This window comes from Heliangelus exortis, chromosome Z (assembly GCF_036169615.1).
Source record: "Heliangelus exortis chromosome Z, bHelExo1.hap1, whole genome shotgun sequence".
Lineage (NCBI taxonomy): Eukaryota > Metazoa > Chordata > Aves > Apodiformes > Trochilidae > Heliangelus > Heliangelus exortis.
This window is the reverse complement of record NC_092454.1, coordinates 10,516,990-10,544,521: the sequence shown is the minus strand read 5'-3', so window position 1 is coordinate 10,544,521 and position 27,532 is coordinate 10,516,990. Positions and strand designations below refer to the sequence as shown.

At 41.6% G+C, this 27,532-nt stretch overlaps 1 protein-coding gene across 15 annotated transcripts in view; it reads right to left on the bottom strand.

Annotated features, from left to right (window-relative positions):
* Positions 1 to 1,979: 1,979 nt before the first annotated feature.
* The window catches only part of LOC139789463 (protein unc-13 homolog B), a 213,666-nt gene continuing 188,113 nt past the window's right edge, over positions 1,980 to 27,532 (bottom strand). For 8 of the 15 annotated variants that reach the window (XM_071730242.1, XM_071730246.1, XM_071730243.1 and 5 more), the window contains 9 exons: positions 25,165 to 25,317; positions 23,096 to 23,219; positions 17,445 to 17,501; positions 12,098 to 12,178; positions 11,556 to 11,703; positions 8,867 to 8,923; positions 6,365 to 6,457; positions 5,115 to 5,274; positions 1,980 to 3,989 (listed from right to left, as the gene is read on the bottom strand). In XM_071730242.1, coding sequence (XP_071586343.1) covers positions 3,704 to 3,989; positions 5,115 to 5,274; positions 6,365 to 6,457; positions 8,867 to 8,923; positions 11,556 to 11,703; positions 12,098 to 12,178; positions 17,445 to 17,501; positions 23,096 to 23,219; positions 25,165 to 25,317 — 1,159 coding nt within the window. In that variant the 3' untranslated portion in view covers positions 1,980 to 3,703. The remainder of the gene's footprint in view (positions 3,990 to 5,114; positions 5,275 to 6,364; positions 6,458 to 8,866; positions 8,924 to 11,555; positions 11,704 to 12,097; positions 12,179 to 17,444; positions 17,502 to 23,095; positions 23,220 to 25,164; positions 25,318 to 27,532) is intronic. The other 7 variants (XM_071730244.1, XM_071730249.1, XM_071730250.1 and 4 more) reach the window with 3 other exon arrangements.

Here is a 27,532-nt window from a genome sequence, read left to right as displayed (position 1 = left end):
CTCAAGATTTTTGATAACTGAATAAATTAAGACATTTCAGACTCAATAGCAGTAACTTGTGTGGGATATGACAGAGGTTTACAAGATATCCATTGTATAGGTAAGAGCAGGCAGGAACAGCACTTCAGCATCTTCCTGAAAAGAACAATGGGCAACAAACTAAATTAGTTGGAAGTAAGTTTGAAACGACAACAAAAAAAACCTCCTAAATCTTCATGCAACAGGTTGTAAATCCACAGAACTCCTTTTTAGGGGATTAAAGCAGGACAGAAGGATAGCTTAGGATTTACTAAAGAGAAATCATGGAGTCAGGACCATCACTAGTTAAAAATTTTCAGCACCATAAAGTACATCAGAAGGAAACATCTTTAATTTAGATTGTTGCTACACATCTCTGCTTGTAGCTGCTCTTGGAGGCACGATTTGCACAAGATGGATTCTTGGTCTGAAAAAAGTCTGGTGTCCCCACAGATCAATCAGAAGGGCCCCAGGCAAGAACAGTCAGACCATCAGTGAAACTCACCTGCCTGCCTCCAGCACCCAGGGCATCTCTCACCTGCCTCCTGTCCCACCTGAAAGCAGTGTGACTCCACTACAGACTCCTGGATGGGATGGCAGGCAACTCACTACTCCCAGCAGCTTCCCATCTTTGCCATGATGTTCTTGAAACAGTCTTTTACAACTCAGAATAGATGTTTCCACCAGCATATGTGTGTGTGTGTGTGTGTACACATGCAGTAAGTATGTATTCTGGTTATTTATTATATTTATTATATCTGTGTATATAGTTGATACCGACAGCGTATATCCTATACTCAGCTGTCATTATAGGAAGTGTTAACGGAGAGTGAAGAGAGCTTACATGCACTTGCCAAAGGTAAAATAAAAAGTTTGCATGTTTTGCAGCTCAAGTCTGAGTTATTCTTCAGGCAGGAAAGAAAAATTGAATGAGCCACAGTGAGTACAAACCCAAGAAATGAGGCAAGATGGGCAGTTCTAGACAAAAATGTTCCAAATAAACACTCATGGAAACTGATTCTAAGATTAAGAAGTTCACAAACTTGTTTTGCAGGAGAAGCACTAGATTGGTGGATAAGCAGTATATAGGGAGCCTTGGGTTCCTGGCTCTGTTATAGTAACAGCCAAACCTCTTGCCCTGCCCAGGCCTCTTCCCCCTGGTCACAGATGATGCTTCTCCTTTGAATAGCTCTTGGTTTCTCTCCACTGCAGCACTCACTGAAGCAATGACAAGCAAGAATACTGATGAGTCAGAAAGCTGCACAGCATCTAACTTGGTACTGAATTGGGGCTTTAAAGTCATGTTTTTAACACACATCACATGGGATACACTATCAAACGTTGCTGAGGGTACATTACCTAAGGAAAAAATTCCACCTCATAGCACAAAAATTCAGAGACACACATTATCATGAAATATGAATCTCTGAGTTATATGGGCTTGCCTGCTGGAATTTGGCAGCATCCCCAAAAAATGAGGATGGGGAGTAGCATATTTGACAACAAGAAAGTTTACTCTCTCTGTACCATCTACTGGGTATTAGGGCTTGTACCAGACTGAAAGCCATCAATCCAGTTTGGCACATAAGTACTTTTCTTCATGTATTACCTGCAAAGTATTGTGCTGCCTGCCTGAATCATTCCATTCAGCACCTTCAGGGTCTACCTGTGTACAAAGGAAGATGGACTTAAAGACCACAGAGGAGAACAGCAAGTACTCTCTGTGGTCTCCTATGATTCCCAGTGTGTTACCAGAAGGCAAGAACTTCAAGGAAAGATGTTGAGGATGGAGGCACCATGGTGGAGGGGGCATTTGTCTGACTCATGCCCCTTGCTGGGCATCTATAGCACCAAAGAAATACCTAAATACCCACTACAGCAGTTTGCAAAGATGCAGTAGCAATTCTGCACTAAGTGATTTAGCAAACCAAATTACGGGCACAGTTCAACAGACAACTCCAGACGATGCTAAAAGAGTTTATTAAAGACTGTACTAACAGTTCTCATAACAATGGCACGTACAGTGATTCAAAATCATGACAAATAGTCTGGACTTTTAAAGAGCATTACTATAGCACACCATGGACAAGAACAGAGCAGATGTGCTGTTTCAGAACTCTACAAGCAGGCCTATGAAATACAGTAGTCATATCATATAGCTATACAAGTGTCAGAGAAAATAGAAAAAAAAAGTCACTCAATATGCAGTCCTTGAATTTATTGACAGTATTACAGTACTTTATGGGCAAGGACTGGCTTGTTCCAGCTGCAGTTTCCAGAGCACAAGGGCAACTGGAAATAGCAAAAAATCCCCAAAAATGAGAAAAAGCCTCCATCAACCATACCTCAAGTGCAATCACTACTCCAGACCTTCCTGCTTATGACTTTTCAGTCAGAATTTCTGACCTCCCTGCAGTCATTTTGCTCAGGACAGTGTTACTTTTCACAAGAAAACCAAACCAGGATGCTTCTTTAAGACAGTGCAAAAATATTTTCAATGGTATCGCTTAACCACAGATTAATGACAATCAGCATGGATCAACTGCAGCATGGTCAACAGTGACTTCAAGATTGGAACTGAATGGACCTGCTGCCCCTTGACCAGCACTCCAGACTGAATGCTTGCAGAGAGGAGAGCATCATCTTGCTCCCTCACCAGCGAGCCATCACTTCTGGGTTCAAAGTGAGGAATGGTCTCAGCTACTTCAGGGTAACAAAATGCTACAGAAAGCCTACAAGTATTAAAGTATCCAGTCCTACATCAAAAAACTACCAAAAGAAAACTGAAGTGGAAAAAGCATATAGCAGCCATGCTATTTGTCATGGCTCTAATGTTGTTCCCTTCTCTACTGTGTGGTCACGGTAACTAAAGTGTGACCTGTGGAGTTCAGCAGCTTGCAGCATCCCCATGGTGATGCAGGATTCCCAGCAGCACACACAGATTTATATTCTCCAGGACACACCATCTAATTACAATGGCAGGGCACCTGCAGTCTCCTCCTGGTGTGTTGTCTTTGCAGCTTTTGGCTATGAGATCTTAGGGCCTTCTGCACTTGTCCCACTGGTCTTATCTGTGCTCACAGCAGCACACCCATGGACATACATTCATTTGGTGTGCATCTTTAGAGCAATTTGAAAATTCTTTTTTAAGCAGATGTTGAGGTGTCTGCATATCATGCTGGGACATTGGCATAATTTGTGCCAGATCATCCCCTGGCAGTTCTACAGTACACGGATTCAATGAGATATCTGTGCCTTGCCAAAACTCCAAATCATCATTCTTCTCCCCATTTCCACACAGTTGTGTGTTTGTATTGTAGTGTGATTATGTAGAACCTTTTTAATGTCTGCCAGCTTCAGAGGATAAAATCACAGTGCTGCATATCAACAAAACCCAGCATACCCAGCCTCCAATATAAAATTATTTATACACACAAAGCGGAATTTGCATCGTAAATAACAAGAGATTGTCTCATTCTCTATGGTGCCTTACTCAACTACTAAAAAATAAATAATTCACATCAGATTGACGGATTTGTTTCCAGTACAGCACACGTGCGCTATCGGACCCAACAAAGACAACATGAAAAAACCTTTTGCAATTAATAAAAGAGAATTGTTGAACACTTGCACATATTGGCACAAGGCAGAAGAGAAAAGGAAACATTACACAGCTCAGCTTAGCTCAGGTGCCCTCCTCCGCGGAGCGAGACTCAGACTTCAGTTTCACAAATTCTCTGGCAACTTCATCGTTGGTTCTTTGAGAGAGAATCCTCAGGACTGTAAGTCCAGTCTCATCCATGTGAATCCTGCGCCCGAGGGGGCACCAGCAAGCACAGCTCCCCTTGTCTGCTATGTCTCTGAGCTGCATTACTGCTATCCCCAGCACTCGGTCCTCCCGAGCAAAGCAGTAATCCTTCACACAGACTTGGAGCTCGTAGGCATCAGGGCCATCTTCATTCCCCAGGATGCTGAAAAATGCAGAGAAGTTTATCAGAATGCACAAGTTCCCTCTGCAAAGTAAAGGTGTCAGAAGCTGACTCGGGTGCTTTGATAAGCAACAGGAGACTCCTCCCTAGAGAAAACCCTGGTCAGAGAGGGAGAAGTAAAATCTAAGGCATATGGGCATTTCTGCTGATTTACAGCTGGTAAAGACAACCTGGCTACTTAAAAAGAGAAAACAAACAACCTTAATAGAGTTGCCTTTGCAAGTGGGTGTGTTAAACTGTGAAATGAGGAAAGTGAGGAACATCAAAGCCATACTAATAGGTTTTCAACTCGAATGTTTAACATTTCTGCTTCTGTTTAGGGTAGCTTCATTTCAGTAATTATTATGTTAATCAGATGATGTCTTTTTAAGGATTCGGAACCTTCCGTTAAATCAAAAGCTAATAAAAATGCATACCCAACCTTTCTGGTCTTTCTAAAGGAGGTTTTAATTCAGCAGAAGCCTGCCTTTCCTCACGTCAATGAAAAGTTCTATGGACAGTCCCTCTCCCCCATGATGCTTACAGTCTTTCACTGGTTACTTCTTCTCCTCTAATTCTTACTGTACAGCAGGGAGAGCACTAGTCTGTAGCTCCCTTTGTTGAGCCTCCCAAGAAGGAAGATGCCTTTATAATAACGTAAGCCAAATAAAAGGGATCAATACTTGCTGTAGAGGAAGACAGCAATTTTAGCAGTGCAACTTAATATTGGTTCCAAGGGAACAAGTTCAGAAGCCATGTCCCACAGGTTAAGTTGGGATAAAAACACACATCAAGACTGAAAGAACTAAAAATACATAATGAACTTTTAGCCTCAACCCTACTTATTAAAGACACAAAGTTCATTAAAATGATGGAGCACAGTAAAATATGTTGATAGGACAAACACAGTATTTCAGAAGGTAGCCAAAGGACAATGCTGGTATAGAAGAGACCTCAGCATCCCACCCACAGCAAAAACTCCCATAATCTAGTTTTTCCTGCCAAGACAGCAAACATTTGGCCAAGCTAATGGTTATAGTACTGTTTTGGGCACTGAGCAGAAAACCCTATCTGTCCCCTGCATTTACACTTGCCACCTCTGATCCCCAGGCTATTTTTCACACTTACAAGTGAAAGGTTTCATTGTATTTGGGAGCCCAGTTGTTGCTCTTCGACTTTGTTGTGAACTTCCTCTTCTTATCACTCTGATGGGGCCCAATCATGGTGATTTCCACAAATGGACGGAACATGCCAGATGTTTGCCACTTCAGGTCATTGGCTGCCACAACTGAAAAAGAGAGACACAACCTGTTTTACAGTAAATACTCATTTATTCCCATTCCTCTGGACACCTCTTCAGTCTGACCTGCTTTGATTTTCTTCTTGCAGAGAACAAAGTCCAACTCAAAACATGCAATTGTCCTGACACACGAGTGGGACTTTTTGTAATACAGAGATAGGCTCTTGTGCTCTAGTTTGTGTCCTGTAAAGGGAATTTAATTCTTGGAATAGCACTTAGCTTTTGCTACATGCATAATAAATAAATTAGTCCAAAAAAACCAGCCAGTCATGCAACTCTGGACAGGCTGGCCTGACAGCTCACTACTGACAGCTCACTCTGTATTACACGTGAGATGAGAAAAAGAAGGGGCATTTGAGGGACCAATGTAAAGGTCTCAGTTGGAAAGGAAAATGAGAGTGCAGGTAAGACGAACAAAGACCATGAGCTGTGGGTGGTTCCAGAACCCTGAATTCTTTAATTCTCATTGCCTCTTGGGTCACTGCAGGGAGCAGACTGAAGCACAGGAAATAGCTCTGGAAAATCTGCTTTTGCACTGTAGATTTACCTAGGAGAAGAGAGGTCTGAAAAGCTGTTTATATAAATCTTTAGAGGAAATTAAAGTAGTTAAATATGCTGTATTCAAGCAAAGGAGATGAAGGAGAAAGAGGAAGTCTGAGATGAATCACTGCTTTGGCTATTTTCAGAGCAGCTCCTCAGGGACCAACGTGGCATTCAGGATGGGGGAGAGGAGCCTCTGACCCCTTACTGGCTCTGCAATCTCTCTGTTTACACTGAGTAATTTTGCAATTCTGCCCTGTTCTCTGCAGCACAGGCTACGCTGGTGCCTGGCTAGGGCTGTCATCTGATTTTTGTTTGCTTTGTGTATCATTGCCAATAAAAAACAGAACTGTACATTGCCACATCACTGTCGGGACTGGACAAGCTCATTTGCCATTTCTCTCCAAGTTCCTGATGCGAAACAGAAAAACATTCTATATTCAGATCCCATGACCTAAGACAGAAATATAAGAACTGCCAACTGGAGCCTTGCCTTGACACAGAGACAGCCTGAGCAGTAACACATGCTTTGCCATACCTTTCACTGTGACCTTGTGTTCACCAGTCCCTGGGTGGGTATACAGGTCGATCTGTATGGACACTTCACCCACTGGGTCATCCACACCAGAGCCTGTTGGAAGAGAATTGACACCCCCCCGTGCACACACAGATCAGTGTTCATTAGCAGCCACCTTTGGTTCTTCACCTTTTGACTTGCCTCAGCAAGTCAAAAGCATTTTCACAGCACACCTTCCATACGTAGCTTTTCAGTTAACGTTGATAATGTAACATTAATGCAAAACAACATCAGGCTTGCATGCCCAGTACACATAAGCACCAACATTTTTGGCACTCCACCATAAGATCATGTCCTGTTGAGAATACTAGCATGAATTTTAAAAGAATTTAAGAGACCTGAAGCTTGACAACGATCCCTCACAAAGATCAAAGATTTTTTCAGAGATTCCTGCCAAGCTATTTTGTGCACATGCAGGCATTCCACTGGTGGGCATCAGCATTCCTCTCCACTCAGGGAAGAAGGAAGGGCAAAGAACCCAATAAAACAAAACAAAACACATCAGAGGGAGTTTAGGAAAGAAAAAGATAAACATGTTAGTCATTTTCACTGAGCCATAATGCAGTCTCACCCTTCAAGAAGCTTTTTCTATTTTGTACATCAGATAGTCTGAATGACAACTTTCATCTGCTTTGGCAGATAATGAGAACCCTTTCACTGCTGTGTACCAAAAATGATGAGAGGGAAACACTCAAAACTTGCATACTTAATTCCCTTCATCAACCAGAGAGATTGAGCTTCAAAGAGGAAAAGATAACATGCTGTAACAGAGGGAGAAGTTCTCATGAAGCTTAAAATTTGTGTAATATGATGTTTTCAACTTTTAAACTTCTAATCATAATTATTATGAATATGTAGAAATGACATGTTTCTGGGTAGGAAAGATACGATGTAAATTACAGGAAAAGACTGTTTTCCAAAACTAAGATGAAGTCTTTGATAAGATAGTGAGACTGATTTTACTTTCTCTTTGATAACTGTCTGATCTTAGGCTGACAATTAGCAATGCTGTTGTAATCAAGATACCTACTGGGTAACTGAGTACCTATGAACAGCAGCGATTTTGTCAGTTTTGAGGCTAAGACACATTACTAAGTGAATTGTTGTGTTTGAAATTCAAGATAAGGAGCTTGAAGGATATCATTAAACAAACATTTTGGTTAGATAGATCTAACACATCACCTTTCACAAGATCAGTCTGAAGGCAGCAAAAACGTCCATTCAAGAGGTTGAGAGCTAATCTGAGCAATTTTCTAAAGAAAATTGCCTGGCAAAGAGCTGTATGTACTGAAAGTCACATTAATATACAAGTAAAAGTATCTGAGCAAACATCAGAACTTCAGATTATTATCTTAGGTTAGATTCTTGGTTTTGACCTGAGCAGAGCAAACAGCCTCTAGGCTGTAACATTTGTATAAGATCTTGAATGTACTGTTTCCTTCCCACTTTGAAGGGCAGTGATCCTTCTTTTCTGCATATAAGCAAAGAGCTTTAATTATTGACTTGACCCATCTGATGGTTCAGGTCTGCCACTGCTACTGTCAGCACTTTCCATAGGAACTTTATCAACTTGATCAGGCCACATCTGCAGAAACATCAACCACTGAACACTGAGGTCTTCATTTTACTATCTTTAGTATAATTAAGAGATTAAAAAAAGGAGATGCTTATGCTTCAGGGGAATGAGAGCAGAATCATCCCATTACTTTTGAAGGAGACAAGATTTCATTTTTTTTTTCTACCTTCATGTTTGTTTTTTCATGCAAAAATCTTGTTCTATTAACCAAAATGCTCAGAGACAAAAAAACCTTTGTAGATGGCCAGTGAAGGACATTGGATCATGCACAACTGTATTTATACACAAACTTTCACATTTAGTGACAAATAGGTGTAAATCTTGACATGAATATATCATTGGTCTTAATATATTGGAAAGTGAAACTGCATAACTGAGCTCATGCAATGTTAACAGGTATGTTTCACCTAAGATAACAAAAAGATTTTAGACAGAAGATAATAAATTGAGAGATGAAACAGAGCAAGATAATTTTTTTAGGGCCATAACCTTGAGTACATATCATTCATTGCCATCTATTGCAGTAGCCTGTTTCAGCAGACCACACACATGCAAGTCTAGGTCTTTAAACAGCAATACATAGCCCATGGTAAAGTGTAGGAGAAAAAGTCTGTAGCATCTCTCAAAAGCAGCTTTTCTGAGACAGCTTTCACATCCCATTAATAGATCTCAAGCTTGGGGACAGGCTCTCAGGCAGGAGGTAAGACTTCTACACTACACAACCCGTGGCTTCTTTTGTGGGATGCAAGCATTCAGTGAAAGTTCATTCTACTGGGAGCTAAGGAGAAGAGGTCTCTGGAAAAGGTGAGCATGGGGGTGCAAGATGACTTCAAAAGCAAGGCACTTGGCTAATGTTGTTATGGTAACAACATTAGTCTTGAACATACCCTTATCAGGAAGAACATCCTCGTTAGCTGTAAACCTAATACCTTTCCCATCATGCACTGTGACATGAATTCAAAAGGCAAGAAGCAAGCAGGATAAAGAGAGAAGAATATGAATTACAATCCAATTAGTGATGTCACTTAAACAAATACAAGACGAATATTCTAGCTCCTAATAGACAAAGCACCCTTTTAGATCTTCTGCACTAACACAGGCTTTGGGTAGCAAGGCTGTCTGTGAGTAAGGGACTGCCTGGGTTAAAACAAGAACAATTTGTGCTGGCATAACTAAACTGCAAGCCCTGATCCAGATTTACAGAGCAAACATTTAATGGCATAGTATGGTATAGTGCTATAGGAGCCTGGTCAGTAAAAAACTGAGGGCAACAGATGCCTCACAAGCTGGAAGATGCAACCATTAAGCAGTGAAGCAAAAAAGGCAAATAGTCAACATTTAAATAGTTCTGCATGCAGCCCATAGGCTTGTGGGAAGCTTCATTTATGACAAGGGAAACATCAGTCAGAACTCTGGTAACCCAATGTCAGCTGTCAATACCAGTGCTGTCCCTTCTGTCCTTCCAACACTTGTGCAGCTCTCCAAACTTATCTACCAAAAGTGGTTACTGAGAAATGTCTGCAAGCAATATCCTTGTCTAGTCCCAGTTTCAGGAACACATCATGCCTTTCTTGGAGATACTCCATCATTGATCCTACAGGTATTAAGTGGTGCAGCTCATGTCTTTTGTTCCCTAGAGTCCAAAACTCTCAATCCTACTAATGTAGCAGATGCTGACTTGGACTTGTTCAGTGGCTCACCATGCCCAGCACCTGTCTCCTGAACTGGCTCAGACCAGCCATCAAGAAATGTCATCAGTCAACTATGAGATATCTATGACCTTGCAACAAGTGCATCATATGTCCTAAAACTAGAGCTTAATTTGTTCTAAGCTTCTTTTAAAAAATCCCCCAAACCAAACACACATACTTCCATGGCAACTCTGTGTACTTCTGCAAATCTCTGATTATGTTCAATTCTCTTTTTGTACCTGCTAAACACTCAGACTCTACAGTAGAGTTTTACAGTCAAATAATGCATTGCATGAAGCTGCTTTCTCATATGAGTTTTGGATTTGCCCCCTTTGCAACTTCAGCAGAGAATCTTCTTCATATAATTTTGAACAACCCTGACTGTAGCACAGAATGTAGCCCAGCAGTGCTGCACATATCCTTCTATCTTGGCTCCACATGACAACATAAATAGGATCCACAGAAAAAACAACCTTCAGTTCATGGTCTGGATATATAACAGGAAACATTTGCCATTGAACAGTAAAGATTGTGCACACTAAGCACACATGTTCCTGGTTAAAAATTGTTTGTACAACACTACAGCTCTAATGGCAATAGCCAAGTTCCCAATCCCTTGTGGATGTAGCAGTCTTTGACCTGTCTGGCCACTGGATGTCATCGTTGCTCTACTGGGACACAGGTATAGTTCAGTCCCCCAAAACTGCTGTCAACTTTTCACTTGAAAACTTTTAAAACAAATCTTGTTCTGCTCAAGAATTCTCAGTACTTTCTCCACTGGTTGGGGAATGCCAGGATCAAGCAGTCTCATTTGCACACCACGGAAAAGAATGTCGGCTATGAAGCGCTTTCCCCTTGACTTCAGGGCCCTGTGTGCCAAGTAGGCTGATGGAGTTAGTACAGTCTGAGGGGTTGCCAGCCCTCATAGGCTTAGAAGAATTAAAGGAAAAAGGACCCCAAGCAGAAAGGTGACAGAAAGAACCCCATGGAGTTGCATTACTGTAGTCCAATGCCAAGGCTTGTATTTAAACAGCCTGAAAACTTAAAACATCCTTTTCAGTTTTGACCTAATCTCTAAGAGCACCTGTCCCCTCCTTATTGAGATTAGTAGTCAGCCAGTGAAGGTCCCTGACTGTAGACCAAATTAATCTGTACAACAACCTGGAGATGTTTACATGAAATCAATGAGAGAGAGACAATTAAGTGTTTACTCCTTCCAAATCAATTAAACAGCATCAGTAACGTGCCTTCCTGGAGAGCTACCAAAGAACTCCAGTGATGCAACCCATCAGCTTACTAATAAATTGTGGTGATTTGCAGTCATTAGACTTGCATGTATCCTGTAATGGCTGCAGAGAAAAGAGGGCTCTTGCTACTCTCCCAAGAGACTTTTCCCTATGCAGGCAGAGTGCAGCTCTGTGACTCACCACAGTGCTGTCATTCAGCCTTAGTCAGACTTACAGGGACTGCTGGCAGCTGCCCTCTGATACAGGCACTGACTGTTTTCTGTGGGATGTCTTCCTGAAATGGTCTCTCTCACCATTGTGCAAATACACATTATATGTACTTCTCTATAGAAGTATAATATAATTCTTTTAAGTCACCCACCCCCTTTAGTTGTAAAATGTGACTATTCAATGATGATTGCAGAAAAAAAGCACACACTCTAGGACTTTCATTTCAGGTGGCTTTTCTCTCTCAGAATGTAATTATTAGAGTGGAAAACAGCCTCCCTTCCCTCCATCCCAGTTTCAAAAGCTCTGACCTGCTGCATTTCCAGAAATGTTACTGGCAAAAGCACATGACAACTGGCAGTGCAAGACAGAGCAACTATGAATGGAGGAGCTGGCTCCATTCAACTTTGCCAACAACACAAAAGTCTTACCCTGAGCTGTCTGAGTCTGGACAAAGGTTTTTATGAGAGTGTCTGTAGTCTGAGTGTACAGAGAGAGAGCATATCGAAGTGACTGCAGATCTGGACTCTTCTCCAAGAAGGTTTTCTTCAGACCATTTCCACCAGCATGGAAATATTGCTAAGAGTAAAAAGAGAGAGGAAAAATGCTGAGGAAGACTTGCAAGTAGCAACCAACATTTACAGGCCATCATCTGTGTGGATGGAAAAGAGCTGGAAAAATTTCCAGACCAGCTTTTGTACTGCAAATCCAGCTCTTAGACCAGCTCATACCAACCACTCTTTGCTCTCCTCTTCCAAAGTACTTAAATATAAATATGCTGGCTCTCAGCACATGCCAGTCACCTGAACCTACTCAGGTTTACACACTGATGGCAGTATCACTCAGTGTCTTTGTCACCATAATAGCAACAAAAGACTCCTGACTTGTCCTGAACTGGGACAGACACTATCTTCCCAAATAATACTTGGGGATGTCATAAGAAGATGACAGAGACAGAAATGGAATCACTTACTTTGATGGTATCCAGTGCCAGATCCAAAACAGCACACTGCTTTGGAGTAAGATTTCTAGTTTCTTCTTTCACCATATGATCCTGCAAATAACCATTATATTTGACATAAGTATGCTGTCAGAAACTAAAGGAAAAGGAGTCTCCAGTATTACTTCTTTATCTGGATTCATGCTGTGGCTACATGGCCACAGCATTAATTCAGCTGTTTAAGAAACACTTAATGGACTCTTTCTGAGCCATTTATTACAGCTTAACTTGAAAATAAACTCACTTTCTCTGTTTCTTGCAGGCAGAGGAGACAGAAATAAGGAAAGGAACAGGACAGAGGTAAGTGACAACTAAAAATCAGTTTGTCTCTCAGAAAACCCAAGCAGAAGTCTCCTTGCTACCCTTGTCATTCTAGAGAAGTGTCCTGGTTTGGGCCAGGATAAAGGTGATTTTTCTGAGTTTCTTGTCGATGGTTGAACTTGCTGGGGTGGACAGCAAGTTTCTCAAATGGAGTATTCCATCCCATGTGCGTCATCCTCGGTATGGAGTTGGGGGATCACGAGGACCGAGCCACACCCTTACCAGCTGATCGGCCTCACCTGAGATCATCAGCAGAAGTGCTGGGTACCACCCCCCTTAACAGCTAATTGTTCTCACCTGTGGCACTATAAAAGACCAGCAGAAGCTCCTGGCTGCCTCCCTGGCTTGTGGCCCTGCTTGCTGCCCTGCCTGGTTGCCTCCCTGGCTGGCTGCTTGTGGCCCTGCTTGCTGCCCTGCCTGGTTGCCTCCTTGCTGCCCTGCCTGCTGCCCGGTTGCCTGCCTGCCTGCCTTCACCCGGCATCTGGGAAGGATCCCATCCAGTCCGTTTGCCCGCCTGCTGCCCTGCCTGCTGCCCAGTTGCTTGCCTGCCTGCCTTCACCCGGCTTGCGTGAGAACTGTTGGGGGAAAAGGGGGAAGGACTCTGATATTCATTTTCCTGTATATTTGTATATATATATATATATATAGCATTTTTCTCTTTTTTTCCTATTTACCATTATTGTTTTCATTAAAGTTGATTGGTTTAGCCTCCAACCCATAAGTCTCTCTCCCTTATTCTCTCTCCTTTCTTATCAAGGAGGAGAGAGAGATTAATAGAGAGCATCTGTCACCCGGTTTAGTCGCCGGGCCAGTGTCAAACCGTGACAAGAAGCCATAGCAAAATTCTTAAAACACCACCTAAATCATGGAATTCTGAGAACTAGATATTGGGCAAAGTTATTAGACATTGGTTGTGGATTCTTCTAAGTCTTCAATCTACAAAGGTTACTCATTCATCATATTATTGGTATGGAGGAAAAAAAAAAAAACCAAACAAGCAACATGCTCTAGAAAATATCTTTGTTAAAAGAAGCTGTTTCTGTTAAGACCCACCATTTGCAATAGCAAGGGTCTTGTGAAGGGATTCCCTTTTCTGCAGTGGGGGCACAACCCTATTAGATTCTTGCCTGACTATGAGGACGTGTGATCCTTTGGCATTCAGCTAAGTTCTTTCTCTCTGGGAAAAGCAGCAGCACATTTTAGGAAATGAAAGCTTTGCACAAAAACCTAATTCTAGATGTCTGAGCTGCTGGAGGGTCAGGCTGGGTGCTAAAGCATTCATGGAAAAGATGCAGGTAAAGGCTACTTATCCCTTCCTTAAATGTGTCTTAGTCTTTGACACTTTCCAGGAGACACATCTACTAAATTGTCTTCGAGTAAGGCAAGCCTGGTCTGTGGCATCATGTGTGCATTTCACATTGCCAAGCCTGTTGGCTACCTTGCAGGCTGGTGACTCTTCACATTGCCTGGTGTGAATGGCATTCATTATTCACCACAATTCATCTGCCTGATGGAGAGAGAAGGGCTCACAGCAGCCTGGGCACAGTGCTAGGCATTTGCCAGGCTTCCCACAGACATCCAGCTAGCACATTTGCACAGTGCTCTGCTCAACTGTACAGAAGATGCCTCTCAGAAGATGCCACCAGTGCCTCAAACAAGTTTGCATTGCCCTTTCTTGAGTACTAGAGACATGTCTCAACTTCCCTCTTTTCCCCATGAAGGCTGCTCCTGGTTTGCAAAGCTAAGTGCAGTGGCACAGTAATCCACAAGCTGCCAAGTATCTTCTGTTGTGACAAGCTGTCCTCAGGGGAGCAATAGCTCTCCTCCCTCTTCTTCAGGAGCTAGGAGTAATTCAATTGAAGATGATGTGGCTTTGCACTTCAGTACACATAGGAGAAAATAACCTTCCTGTGTCTGACAGTCATATTAAGTGCACAGTAAGTCTGAGACCAAGGCCATGTTCATGGGAGAGGCCAATTTAGTCAGGGTAGCTGTGTCCCCAAGGCACCTAACCCTAACCCTAACCAAGGCAGAGTGACTTTCATGTCTGTTGAAATGACTTTCAAGGTCTTCCTGCCACAATCCCTGCACTGTGACAGAGACCAGGTGGAAAGCATTTTTCACATGAACACCTAAAAAGCTCATTCAGCCCTGCCCCACTGTTGCCCATGCTGTCACTGCACAGCAACATGTCACTGCTTTCTAAGAGACCTTCCCAGTGCCATTTACTTCAACACATTTTGTAAACATAACCCAGTGACTGGACTGGTAATGCTTGCATTTGCACATAGATGAGCCCAGAACTCATTCCCCTCTGTACCTGCCCTCTGCAAATCCCACTCTGTTCCTGTAAAGAACTACACAAAGTGCTACCTTGCACTTCCCATATTCTCAGTCAAGAGCAAGCCACAAATATTTACATCAAATAATTATGCAACCTGTAGCCGAAGAAGTAAAAAACAAATTGGAAAAAAAAATAATCTGTTCCTGGTCTCTCATACTCATCGTTGTATTCTCCACAGGTATTTCAGAGGAACTTCTGCAGTCACAGTTTGTCTGGTTACCCCCAGGGCAGCATAAGGCTGCTGCTCCCTGCTCCAGCTGCTGGCTCTTACACAGAGCAGAAAGGGTTTGATAATAAATGGGAGGCAGATACGTGGCACCAAGGAGACAGTTTTATGGTTGGTTTTCTGAGCATTTTAGAACACACTGTGAAATTGATTTGTCATCAGGATGAGAGCCTGTGCTTGTCAGGTTTGTCAGTTTTCAGCTGAGTTATCTGATTCACTAGGGGCCCGTTCTCTCTCTTCTATATTAGACAAACAAAGCTTAAAATCCATCCCATAATTTCCCCAGACTTCTAGTGAAACTGCGAAATGCAGAGGGAAGAGGTTCTGAAGAGCCATTTACTCCTGCTTCCCTATTAGCTTGTATGTGTCCACAAAAACGAGAGGGAAAAAAAAAACCAGAACAAACCATAACCATGACACTTACGCAGATTCAGTTCAAATTTTTGCACTACCTTTACTCTTCTGGACATTTCTGGATGCAGTGTTGGTGCACACCATCTGCATGAACTAGAAGTCTCCAGAATTCAGGTGGCAGAATGCTTTCACACTTGTGTACAGCTCTCTTGCCAGCTATAAAGTCCTGTGTACCCATGCTGCTGTAATCCTTTATGTAGATATGCAAATAAAGGCCTGAACACACACTCAGGCTTGCCTGATTTGCATGATTACTTGCATTTCTAAAAATGCAATCCAGAGTTAGCAAACTTAAGCTTTACAGTAACTGAAGACAGACAGGCTGCTCCTGAGGGATGGCCTTCATCTGATCTGAATGGAAACTGGCAATGCTTCCAACTCATTCCTGATGAAAGACACCTTGTATATACTGTGAAATTCCAGCAAGGGGAAACTACAGAGAAAATGTAACAATGAATGTCACTGATTATGCCTCAAAATGCAAGCAAGCCACAAGAACTTGCAGTCGTCTGTGCACAAACTTATTCTTGTGACCTGGGAGCAGAAAGGAAGCCAATTCAGAGCTCTGCCCCTTTAGCACCAGGAGCACAAGGAGCAGCTGGGGGGGGAGGGGGGGGGGGTCCCTTCTTCCAGATGCTGGGCACTCCCCACTGGTTTTGAAAGAAGGGCATACTCAAAGGAAAAGGGAGTCACATTTAGAGGCCGTGATCCAGCTCCCATTCTTCCAAACCGACTACAAAGCTCCTCTTTGCCCCCTTCTGACGTGGAAACAACGAGGAGCATTGTAAGCACAGCAAACAGTGGAGGCAGTGGAATCTTCAAGAGCCATCATGCCACCAGGGAGGACAGCCTGGCTGTGGGGGTTCATGGGGCCATCCCCCAGCACAAGTGACAGCTGGGGAGCCACACCTGAGGGTTTTATGTTATGTCACTGTTATCTGCTAACAGGCTCAAAATGGAGCTGGAGAAAAGCATGTACATCTAATGACACACCTGCATGTCCAGATCACTTACTAAGGTTGCAAAATAAGTAATATCTTAAAGGAATTGTGCCCTGTCCTGGCCCATAAACATGTGTATGTAAAAAGGGTTTGCTAGGGAAGGAATATAGTCGTGTAAAGGCAACTGTATTAAGGAAGCAAGACAACAAAATTATGGGAAAAGACAAATGCATTTTGAAATTGCACCAGTCACTTAGGAGAGTGCCCTTTTTTTTTGTGGGAAAATTTCTTCTATTACACTCAGAGCTGAACATGAGCTCTGTATCTGTCTTCCTTGTAGCAATATTTGTGTACTGTGATGCTTCAGATTGGCTCTGTCTCTTCCACAATACCCAATTTGTAGCACAAGTCAGACCACAACAGAGTGCAATTTGAATGTTGCAAAGTGTCACTATTTTCATCCCATTCCCATTGTGACCACTGAATTAATGCTTGATTGGCTTATGATGACGTGGCGTGCACTTAGTAATGCTCATGTCATGCACTGTCACATCATGCAGTGTCAAAATACATCAATACAACCTTCATGCTAAATGCCAGCTTGCCTGTGAAGAGAGCCCACGCAGAAGGAATTTACAGACACAGGCTCTCTTCCATATGCAGCAGCTAATTTTGTAACAGTTCATATAATTCATCAATAGTTAGGCACAATCATCTTTCCCACTGATACTTCATTTTCAGGATCACATAGGGGACTCCCTTTTACACGTGGGGATACAGAGGGCCAGATACTGAGACTTCTTCTCTTTTAGTTGTAAATCGATATACCAAAATGATCACTGTACCTACAGAAGAAACTATTCTGATTAGTAAACCCAAAATAAAACTTAGCAGTTAATTTGAACACAACACTAATGTTAGCACAATGCATTTAAAAGTGCATTTAATGCATTTTAAAGCATTTCTCTACAACTGCATTAAGCAAAAAACCACTGGAAGCACAAGACACGGTAGGTGCTACTACACTTCAGGCTGACACACACAAACATCAACACAAGCCATGCAGAACAATACCTTCAGCTTTGACAAGTGTCCCAGTTCCTTAGCAGCACTGAAAATCAACTGTGTGCCCTATGATTGCAAGAAGTTAGAAAAGAAAGGAGGGGAAAAATATTAAAAACAAGCTTTGCATGTTTTTCCTTTGGACCAGTCATGTCAGTTCAAAGCTAGAATTTAACCACTTGATCCTGAGCTGGTTTATTGCCTAATATAAAACCTGCCATTTCTGTGAGTACCATACCAAGAGCTATTTTGGAGAACAATATTCTGCTAACTGGTTCACTCTTGCTTACAGCAGCCACCTATTTAAACAGGATGCACCTTCAAATGGATTGCACAGGCTGGGGGGGGATGGCAGTGCACTGAGACTCCATCTCCAAGTCCTGCCGTAGATTTCAAATCTAAAGACACATGGAGACAGCACAAGACCAGCCAGAGCAAAAGATCACACAAGTGATGAAGGTCTCTCTGTAAGAGCAAGACCTGCTCAGCAGGGGTGGGGTAAACATAGATCAGATCAGAAACAGAAGTGGATCTGAGTAATGTTTGGGTGACTCTTGGAGCCTCCCTTGATGCCAGCATCTAATGTGCAGTATAGAATACAACTCTCAGCTGAAAGAGTACAACATTCCCTGTGTGGTATTATATGACTGCACACCAGAAGCAACGTGAGTCACACCAAATAATCCACCCAGGGACACAGCTTCAGCCAGTGCTCTGGTATCCAACTGATATGCCTGCTGTTCTGTATGACTGGTCACAGAGCTTGACTTCTGGGTCTTAGAAGTCTGGGTTTTCATGCCTGTTGACCAAGCAGGAAAAAAAGGTAACATTTTTATAACATGAATTTTGACAAAGTGAAGTGAGCAGTCTTGAGTTACACTAAACAACAGCATTTCCTGACCAAGTATTTTCAGCCTTCATTGGACATAATTTTTTCTTTTTTTTTTTTTTAAATATAAATTAGAACAGCATTAACTAGGCACGTAGTCTCTCTGCTGCAGACTTCTAAGGAGAGCAAGTTGGTAACAATGAGCAAGACCCCGTGACTTGATACACTTCAAGGAACAAAGCTGCTCAGATAACTACTCCTTAGTTCTTGCCCACTAAGAAAATCCTCATCAATTGGTGCCAATCCATTTTAACGTGTCTTGCAAGGTAAAGTTAACACTGAGGGTTTTCACCAACACAGGTAACACCTAATGAAAATCTGGACAGCTCATTTCTGTGCCAAATGGCATTCTTGTGAAGATGCTACACCTCCTCAAAAGAAGTTATTTACTAATGGAAAACATATTGCAAAGCGCTTATTCCAGATGCGCCTCTAGGAAATAAAAAAAGCCACCTAAACTTAAATATCAGGTAGTTTTGAGAGAAGCTGCTCAGAAAAGAATTGATTAAAACATTAATTCTGCTGATGGCGCAGGGCTCACTGAAAGAGCTTTAAAGTAGATGTGAAGGGGGATGATGAAATCAGGCTTTAACTAGAGAGGAGCCTGGGAGCCAGCACTTGTGGGCAAATGTGCCAGCAAGCTCAGTTGTCTCAGTGGAGGGGAGGGGTGGTGATCCTTGTGGCAGCAAAGACATGAGGGTCAGTGACAGGCTGGCAACTATAGAACATTCAGGACATGGGGATATAGATAAATATAATTTTTTTTTTTTTTAATTGAGGGGGGATGCTGATGGTTTGGACACAGTGATCTTAAAGGTCTTTTCCAACTGTGACAATTCTGTGATTCTGTGGTCAGGGATGGAAGATGAGGAAAAATTAGGTCCTTTTAATGAATGGTTTCTGCCTAACACTATGGTGAAGGTAGGTGGAAAGGGGTCAGACCTTAGAGCTGGTTTTCCTGGCTCTTCCCATTAAAGTAGTTTTACCTTCCTAAACTTTCTAAGAAGATGAAAAATGTCTATGGCCTGCAACATGAAGATTTTAAATTCCTTCTTAATGGTCTGACTGTTTTTTCTCCTCAGTAAAAACATTCAGAGAAGGTTCATCAAATGATTCAAGTCTAATTGCTAGAAGCCAACAGAACTGCAGTGGTTTCTGCTCCAAGATGGTTAAAGTCTCACAGCTTAGCTGTTCTACTGCTCAGTTAACAAAGTTATGAAACAAAAGCCTACTGCAAGTCTTCTGAATTCCAGTCCTTTTTTGGAAGACTTATTATTATTCGGGCTTATTTTTCTGAGACATACCAGTGCAAGGATGTTTCAACTGGTATTGTACATTCCTTTCCCAGTTTTTATAATTCCTACATTCAATGACAATGAGATCTGATAATTTATTAGCAGCATTTAAGTTAATTTAAAAAACTTAGTCATCAAGCAATGTTCACTACTACTCCCTAAAAACTGAGAGTATTTTTAGCTGGTGTGGTGTATGAAACATTGAGACAATAAGCTTAAAAGTGGGGATGGAAAAGGGGAAATCATTACCCATTTGCAGAGACCTGGGCACAGACCATCATTTCATTCAAGGCTAAAAAAGCTTTTCTTCCTCATCACAGAGGCAGCCTTGGACTTTTTTGCTCTGAGCTAGCACAAGGAAGAGGATTAATTTAAACTAACGCAAGCTAAGAAAGGTTTCAGAAAATCTCTTAAAGCCACAATCTCTACCACAGAATAGCTCTGGAGCAGTGCTGCTTTCAGCCAAGCTTGAAAAACAGCCAGTTGGGAAGTCACATGTAAAATCTGACAACAGCTTAAAGAAAATTTGCCCTTATTCTGGACTGCATTCCCACTTAGTGAAGAGAAACCTGATGAGTAGAAAAAAGCACTGCAGGAGCAAGAACAAATGGAGCCCCATGTGAATGGCTGCATCTTACTGTGTGAAATAAGAGAGGCTCCAGAGGAATCATCTGAGTGTAAATTAAACATCTCTTCATTAACCTGAGTAGTCACAGGTGGCATGCTATAGTTCTGTCCTAAGTAGTGAAGGAGAAAGAAATATACAACTTATTTGCTAATATCCCCAAGCATTGTGCATTGAACCCCAAAATAAGGACTCCCAGAGAGCTGTGTTTGCATATCCACTCATCCAAGACAGAGAATGTTTAATTAAATGGTGATCTTTACCTAAAACTAGTGAGGTGTGAACTGCTTGGTGAGTTACCAGAGATCATGTTGCTATTAATCTCACAACCTATGGGCAGTGAATGCTCAGATAGAAGCCAGTCACCTGGAAGTCATTAAGGCACTGGCAGTTCAGCTCATCAGAGTGGGAGGCTGCAAGGATGCCCCATCCCTGTGGCATCCCTCACAGGCTGGGGCTGACTGCTTTTTCATCTGAGCCCCACACTACACAAAACCTTCAAGAAGCAGCAGAGAAGGGAAAAGCAGAGGTTTGATATTATTTCCTGTGTAATAGAGGCTGAGCTACTTTAAATGGAATAGATCAGAAGGAGAGTAATAGGCATTAAAGCATTGTGGAGTGACAGGGTCATGTGAGAAACAAGTGAGACACACAGTAGTGTGAGGTGAATCTTTTACCTGAGTATGCTTTCCACAACCACCACCAAAAACACTGTTGTACCTCTCAGGAACTTTGCAACAAGTAGGGAAATATTCCATCAAGGGGTCTCTTTTCTACCATGAGTATCTCCTACCTACTAAGGGCTGCAGAGGACTTTTAGGAGGTAAAACCCTCATTCTATGGTCCTTCAAACATGAAGAGACAGCACTAGGGTTTTCTATTGCTGAAGGCAGGAAGGACAGAGACTTATAGTGCCTGGGGCTTCTTCTTAGTCTGCTGCTCTTAAGAGAAAGCAAAATTAGATAAGGGGTGCATGGAAGAGAATCAGAATACCAAAAAGAAAGTACTACTAACCATGAGTTTTGCCTTCTATTGCCTTGCCCTCCCAGACTACACCACTACGATGATGAAAATTTGGTGGTAACAGAAAAAATCATTGTGTCCCAGGGCAGAGTGGAAGCAGATCTTTGCCCCTGCCATCCATCTATCCTCACCACAGGTTCCCTACTCAAGGGAGGGAACTTTATTCATTGCATTGCTCACAATTGCCCTTCTGTAACAGTGACTCTTTTCCAGTTTGGATTAGTTCAGCCTCCTCACTACAACAGAATTGATTAGACAACTAAAAATCCACCTACAAATGTTTTGCATTATTTCAGAAAAATGAGGATGCACTTCATTACACAAAAAAGCCTCAATTTAAAACCAAATTGATGGCAACAAGAAAACGCTTTGGAAAAAAAAAATATTCTGCAGGTTGGAAGAATTGGCTGATCACAGTTACTGTCTTTTTCATGATAGAAGCACTGAATCACTCTCCTACTCAGCCTTTGAGATTCAAAACTAGCTATACAAGTATAAAGCCCAAGCAGCTCCTCCCTTCTTCTGCCCAAGTCCCCTGATCTTTCTCTTTCCATTCTGAAGAGGTCCTTTTAATCCTGTTGTTACATTATGATTTTAGCACCTGTCCCCAAAGACTCCTTTCTAAAACAATTTAATAGAGAGAAATAAATTTCACTCTCTTAAACTTAGATGGGTTTTCTTCTCCTTTCTAAATTAAAAAGGCAAGAAGAAATGATTAGTCCAAATCCAAGCTCAGGGCAAGCAGTCTTTAGCAAATTCATACCCCATGCTAATTTTGTGCTCAGTATGTGTGGGACCACACTGCATGTCAGCAGTTTTGTTTAAAATTGTCATCATTAAGGCCAGAGGGAAAGGTCTTCCCTCTTAGAGAAAGAAACTTGTGCAAGATGCAGGTTTGGATAAGTTCTCAAGAAGTCTGCTCAAAATACATAGGCAACAGCTGAATAGTGAAAAACACTATTGTTCTATCCACTACTGAGAAGAAAAAAACAAAAAAAACAATCAACATAAATTAACCACAGACCACAAGTTTACTCCAAAACAGAGATGAAAAGAAGTTCTGGATCACGTCCAAATATTGAGGTTATAGCCTGAACTTCACACTGCCTCCAACTGAGCCACCCCCCAGAGCAGCTGGGCATATGTGTGAATGGCATTCAATCAGTTTCCATGGTTTCTCAAAATTGGGAAATAAATTAATCTTCCATTGTTAAAAACACCACTACATTCATGACACACATTAATTCAGCACAACCATTCAGCTGGACCATTATATAAAAGACTGCCTTTGAAGGCAAACTATCTGGAAATACTTCCAGCTCCTCAACATTATGGACACAGAAATCATGTCAGCCCATACTGATGTTAAAGCCTTTCAGGGGGTGAAAAGGAGGGGTGTGGTGTCATTAAAAAGCAAGTCCAAAGAGGCCACTTCTACATAGAAGACATGTAATAGCTTACAATAATTAGAAAACAGTGTTTACAGGTGTTGATCTAATACCATGAATACAACACTAGCTGCCTGATAAACCTTTATATACAGCTGTCTTTAAAGGATTAAATCCCTAGTCAGTGCAATTTGATATACTTGATGGCAACTCCCTTTGGATGATGGATTTTTAATTGTTTTTTATCTAGAGTGTGATTGCATCTTGCAACCCAACTATAAATAGAGCTGCTCTCTAATGGTTACAGACATATTTTTCCATCCTCTAGCAGGCTGCACGCAGACAAATTTACCTGGACAGATGACTCACTATGTCAAGGAGAAGAGTTACACATGCTATGGCAACACTTTCAGCTATGAGTCAGAAAGGAGAAAATGCTTTACCGTTTGGTCTGTAAGAGGAGGCAGCACAATCAGCTTCTCCATGGTGTTCATTACCACCCTCCAGAGCTCTTTCAGCACCCTTTTCAATACTGTCTTTTCACACACGGTTGCAAACAGTGTCAGGCTGCATGGAGATAGCAAGAACTGAGTAAGTTCAAAGGATGCAGTTTACAAGGGAAAAGTAGATGTATATGAAAAAATCAGTTTCTGATCCAAAGCAGTTTGTTATAACAATTGTTTTAAGGGTAAAACTCTTCCCTTTTCATAAAGTACATCTGGTCTTTACCCTTGGAGTTCTAGCACTAAACATATGTGCTTAAAATGGATTATTGACATTTCTGACCTCAATCATTTCAATTTATTGACCTGGGGATTACAAAAGATATCACTAAGTTATGGTGGTTGGGAATAGTCCAAGTATGAGCAGGTATCATTGAGCTGCTTCCCTTTAAAAAGCTACTTCCTGCTATATTACGTTCACAGAGTAGCCAGGCAAAAAATTACAAAGAAACCTTCAATACATTTTAAATCTTTAAATTTGAATAATTTAATTAATTTAATTATTTTTTAAATTTTAAACTTTAAATTTTAAGGAGTTGTTATAAAGATTTGTGTTGTATACCTAAATTGATATATCTGAGACTGTTACACAGAAGTTCCTGCAAAGTTTCTGATAGCTGCTGAAGTCTCTAACTCTTCCAGCTCTATAGCCACCTTGAAGTATTCCTTGGACCCCTCTGCTTTTTGTTGCAATTGCATTCACCACCAATCACCTGCCATATGTTTATTTCCTTTTACATATAGAAGTTCTGCATTATCACCCTATTTATTCCTATTTCATTATGGTATGGGCTATCAAAAGTTCCAAGAAGTGTTAAGATTTTAATCTGAAATGACTGTTGGACTTTGACATTTACTGATCACACTGGGGAGCTACAAAACAGTAATTCTGCAGCCAGTAGCAGTGCACAGGCAAAACCTGACTCTTCTACATTGTGTAACATCATCTCCCAGATTTCCCTTCTTCCCAGAGCTGGTTAGACAGTAAATGATCAAAACTGAAGATGGACAAGACTGATATGGGTAGAGTGCAGAATGCGTGAAAAAGAACTCGTCTTCGTACAGAAGGAAAGAAAATAATCCTGGCTTGGATTATCATAACCAAAATTACTTGCTCCACAACTGGACAAAAAAAATCTGTAGCCTACCAAGCTACCAGTGACACAAAGGAAGGTAGCTGGGATTTCTGAAGGTATCCATAAAAATGTTCAAAGGAGAGGGCTGCCAGATGTAATAATTGCTGCAGAGTCACTTACTACATGCTGACCCAAAAGAAAAATGGGAGAAGCAATACAAATACCAACAAAGAAACTATATTTTAAACTTTTAAAGCATCATATCTCTTGCAGCATTTATTATGAAAATTGGCAGTCACCCGCTTCAAAATAAAGACCTGCTGTGGATCAGCAAAAAGTTTAACTTCCATAATGATTAAAAACTCTTTCTCTTTGTAGATCAGGGCTTAGCTGATAAGAATTATGTGCAGTTAGCCACAAAATGTCCCCATACAGTTGAATCATGCTGCATGGTGTAAATGGCAACAGTTAATTAAAGCAATGGATCAATCTTACATATACCACACAGCTCAGATGTTTATTTTCTATGTAGAATAGCAGAACGTATAACCAAAACACACATACCTAACATGTCTGGGATACTGAGTTGTACATGTACCAAGAATGTAAGTATGTACAGGAAAAAAAGCATAGCTAGTAAATGTAGAACTTTCATTTTTCCCATGACCTGATCAGCAGTGTGTTTTCCTGATTGCTATAACTGCCAGAGGGAGAAAGGAGAACTGAGAGTGTGCTCTGAATGAAGGTTGCAGAGGTGATACAGGACTTGAGAAGAGAGGAAGATCTGGGGAAAAAAGCCATCAATTCTTGCTGAAAAATCAGACATTGGATGTCTCAAGAACAATTCAAGAACATGTAGGTATTTCTCCTTTCCCAGTGTTATTCCCAATTCAATACATTGTATGGGTAACATATATTTGAACACTTGCTTACTTTCCATCTAGGAAATCCATCAGTGGCCTCAGGACATTATCTGCATCTTGTGCAACTGTGTTTCTGGCATTAGCAGCAACATTTCCTGTCCCTTTCACTTGACAGAGGATATCAGACATTTGCTTGACACACTCATCAATACGAGCCTGAAAGCTGAACAGATAGAAAAGAGGCAAAAACAAGATTATCAGTGACAGGGATCTCAGCTCTAGTACATCAGGTAAAATACCATGAGTGCACAAACCATGCACTAAATTGCACACTCCTCCTCCTTGAGATTATCTGCTCATTTCCTGTGTTTGCTACTAACAGGCACACTACCCAATTCCTTATGCACATTATGCACAGACTGCCTACCACCTCTGAATAAAAAAACCCAATCACATTTGAGAGGAGTTTGTCTATTCACCTTGTAAAACCAAATTATCTTTACCTAATTTCAAGAAACACTTTTTCTTAGCTCAAAGCCGCCTGCTGTACCTTTTATTTTCTACACAGGGTGTTATTTTCTACCACAGAGACTGGGACATAGCATAGACAAATGACATAGCATAGACAAATGCACACACAACCCTGAGCATCCAGGAGTCCATTGGCTGTGGTTTGGTTATGACCCATCACAGATTAAGTCTTCAAAATAACAAAAACAGTCTGGAGCCAGACACCAGCTGGAACCCATCCACTGCCATCCAGTCCATGCAGTGTCAAAGTGCCAACGTGGGATGTGGCTCAGCTGTGAAATGACCCATGCCACTGTAATAAAGTGTTAACCAAGCCATTAAAGCACAGTTACTTTCTCACCTTCTACTGCTTAGAGGAGGTTCAAAACTAAGTAATACAATGGTTAAAAATCATGAGCAGGGCTGTCAGCATACCAACTCAGTGAATAAAGGAAAATGCTTTGACATTTGGAAGAACAGCTACTAACAACATTACAAGACACATTTAGCTATCCACTGACAGCACAGAAGCTTGAAGCCAGGAAGAGAAGTCACTGCTAGGAGCTAGGGCAAAGATTTATGAGCTGGAACACAAGTTTGAAAGTCATCTTTATACCTGCATAAGTGGCCAGAGCTTCTGGTTGTGAGCCACCCTAGGACATCACTGGGATTGGTACTAATCCACTGCTCTAACCCTCTGGCTTTCACCTTCTTTGTCCACTCTGTCACCTCTTCCCTCTCCTACACTGTGACTTCCAGCCTCATGGTTTCACTTGCTCACTTTTAGCCTGCCTCTCAATGGAGAAATGCTAGAGCTCTCCCTCCAAGTAGCCTCCACTTCCACTTTCCCTGTTTATAGGAGAGTGGCGTGCAGCCACTGTGGCTACAATGACAGCTTAACCAGCAACATAAGACCCATCAAATGCAGTATTACCAAGCATTTCTTGTATTGCTGACAGTTCCTGTTCTGTTGCAGGCTTGTATCACCTCACTGTTCTCCTAAATATTCCACCAGTTGTAGTACCTTGCTCCAAGATGCTTAAATCCCCAGATGGGGGACTAAAATAACAGAATCCCTTAAAAAAGTAAAAACTAATATGAGGAAAAAATATCAGGAATAATGAAAATTCATAAATCAGTTACTGTGGCAACAGGTTCACTTGAAGCTGAAGCTCACGTAGATGTACAGCTTAACAGAAGCCCTGGGCAGCAGCAACTTTAAAGACAACCATACCTATACTGTCAGACAGGGCCCTCTGCTCCTAATTCCCCCAGGAGTCTCCTCCTTCACTCCTACAGCCTCCAAAAATAAAAGAACAGGTAGCCCTGAGTGAAGTATAAATCCTTTAAAGGCTCCTCTTCCCTATGACATTTTTTAAAACCAAAAAAGCTTCTGTGTCTAGACACTATCTCCTCTTGGTAAGGCTCTCTGGACTTGTGCTGCTTTTTCTACAGGCACAACGAGCTCACTCTGACAAACAAAAATTAGGATCTGCAGTGATAGGTGTGCACAGTGTTGTTAGAGCAGCTGTTTACAGACTCCACACTGAATACTTTGGATGTCTGCCTGACCTCCCATCTTTGCATCCTTTGAAAGATCTTGTTTGTAACATAAGCTGCAGCTCTGCTTTTCATTCCCTATTACTGCAAAGTAATGAGCTGTCCAACTGGCTGAATCTCTTTCTGGCACATCTCTCAAAAACCCTCCCTGGTATATATGCTGATACTGAATAATCTCTTTAAATCACATTTGCAAGTGTCAAGATTGTACTCTAATTGTCTTGTAGCAGTGACACCACGGAGACAGGTTTCAGATGACAAAATTCACCCCTTAATCATGATTTCTCACTTGTCCTCCACCTAATTATGAGCTTTACTGAGTCAACTGAGTTACAGTTTGAATCTCTCCATTTCTAGCTATAGCACCT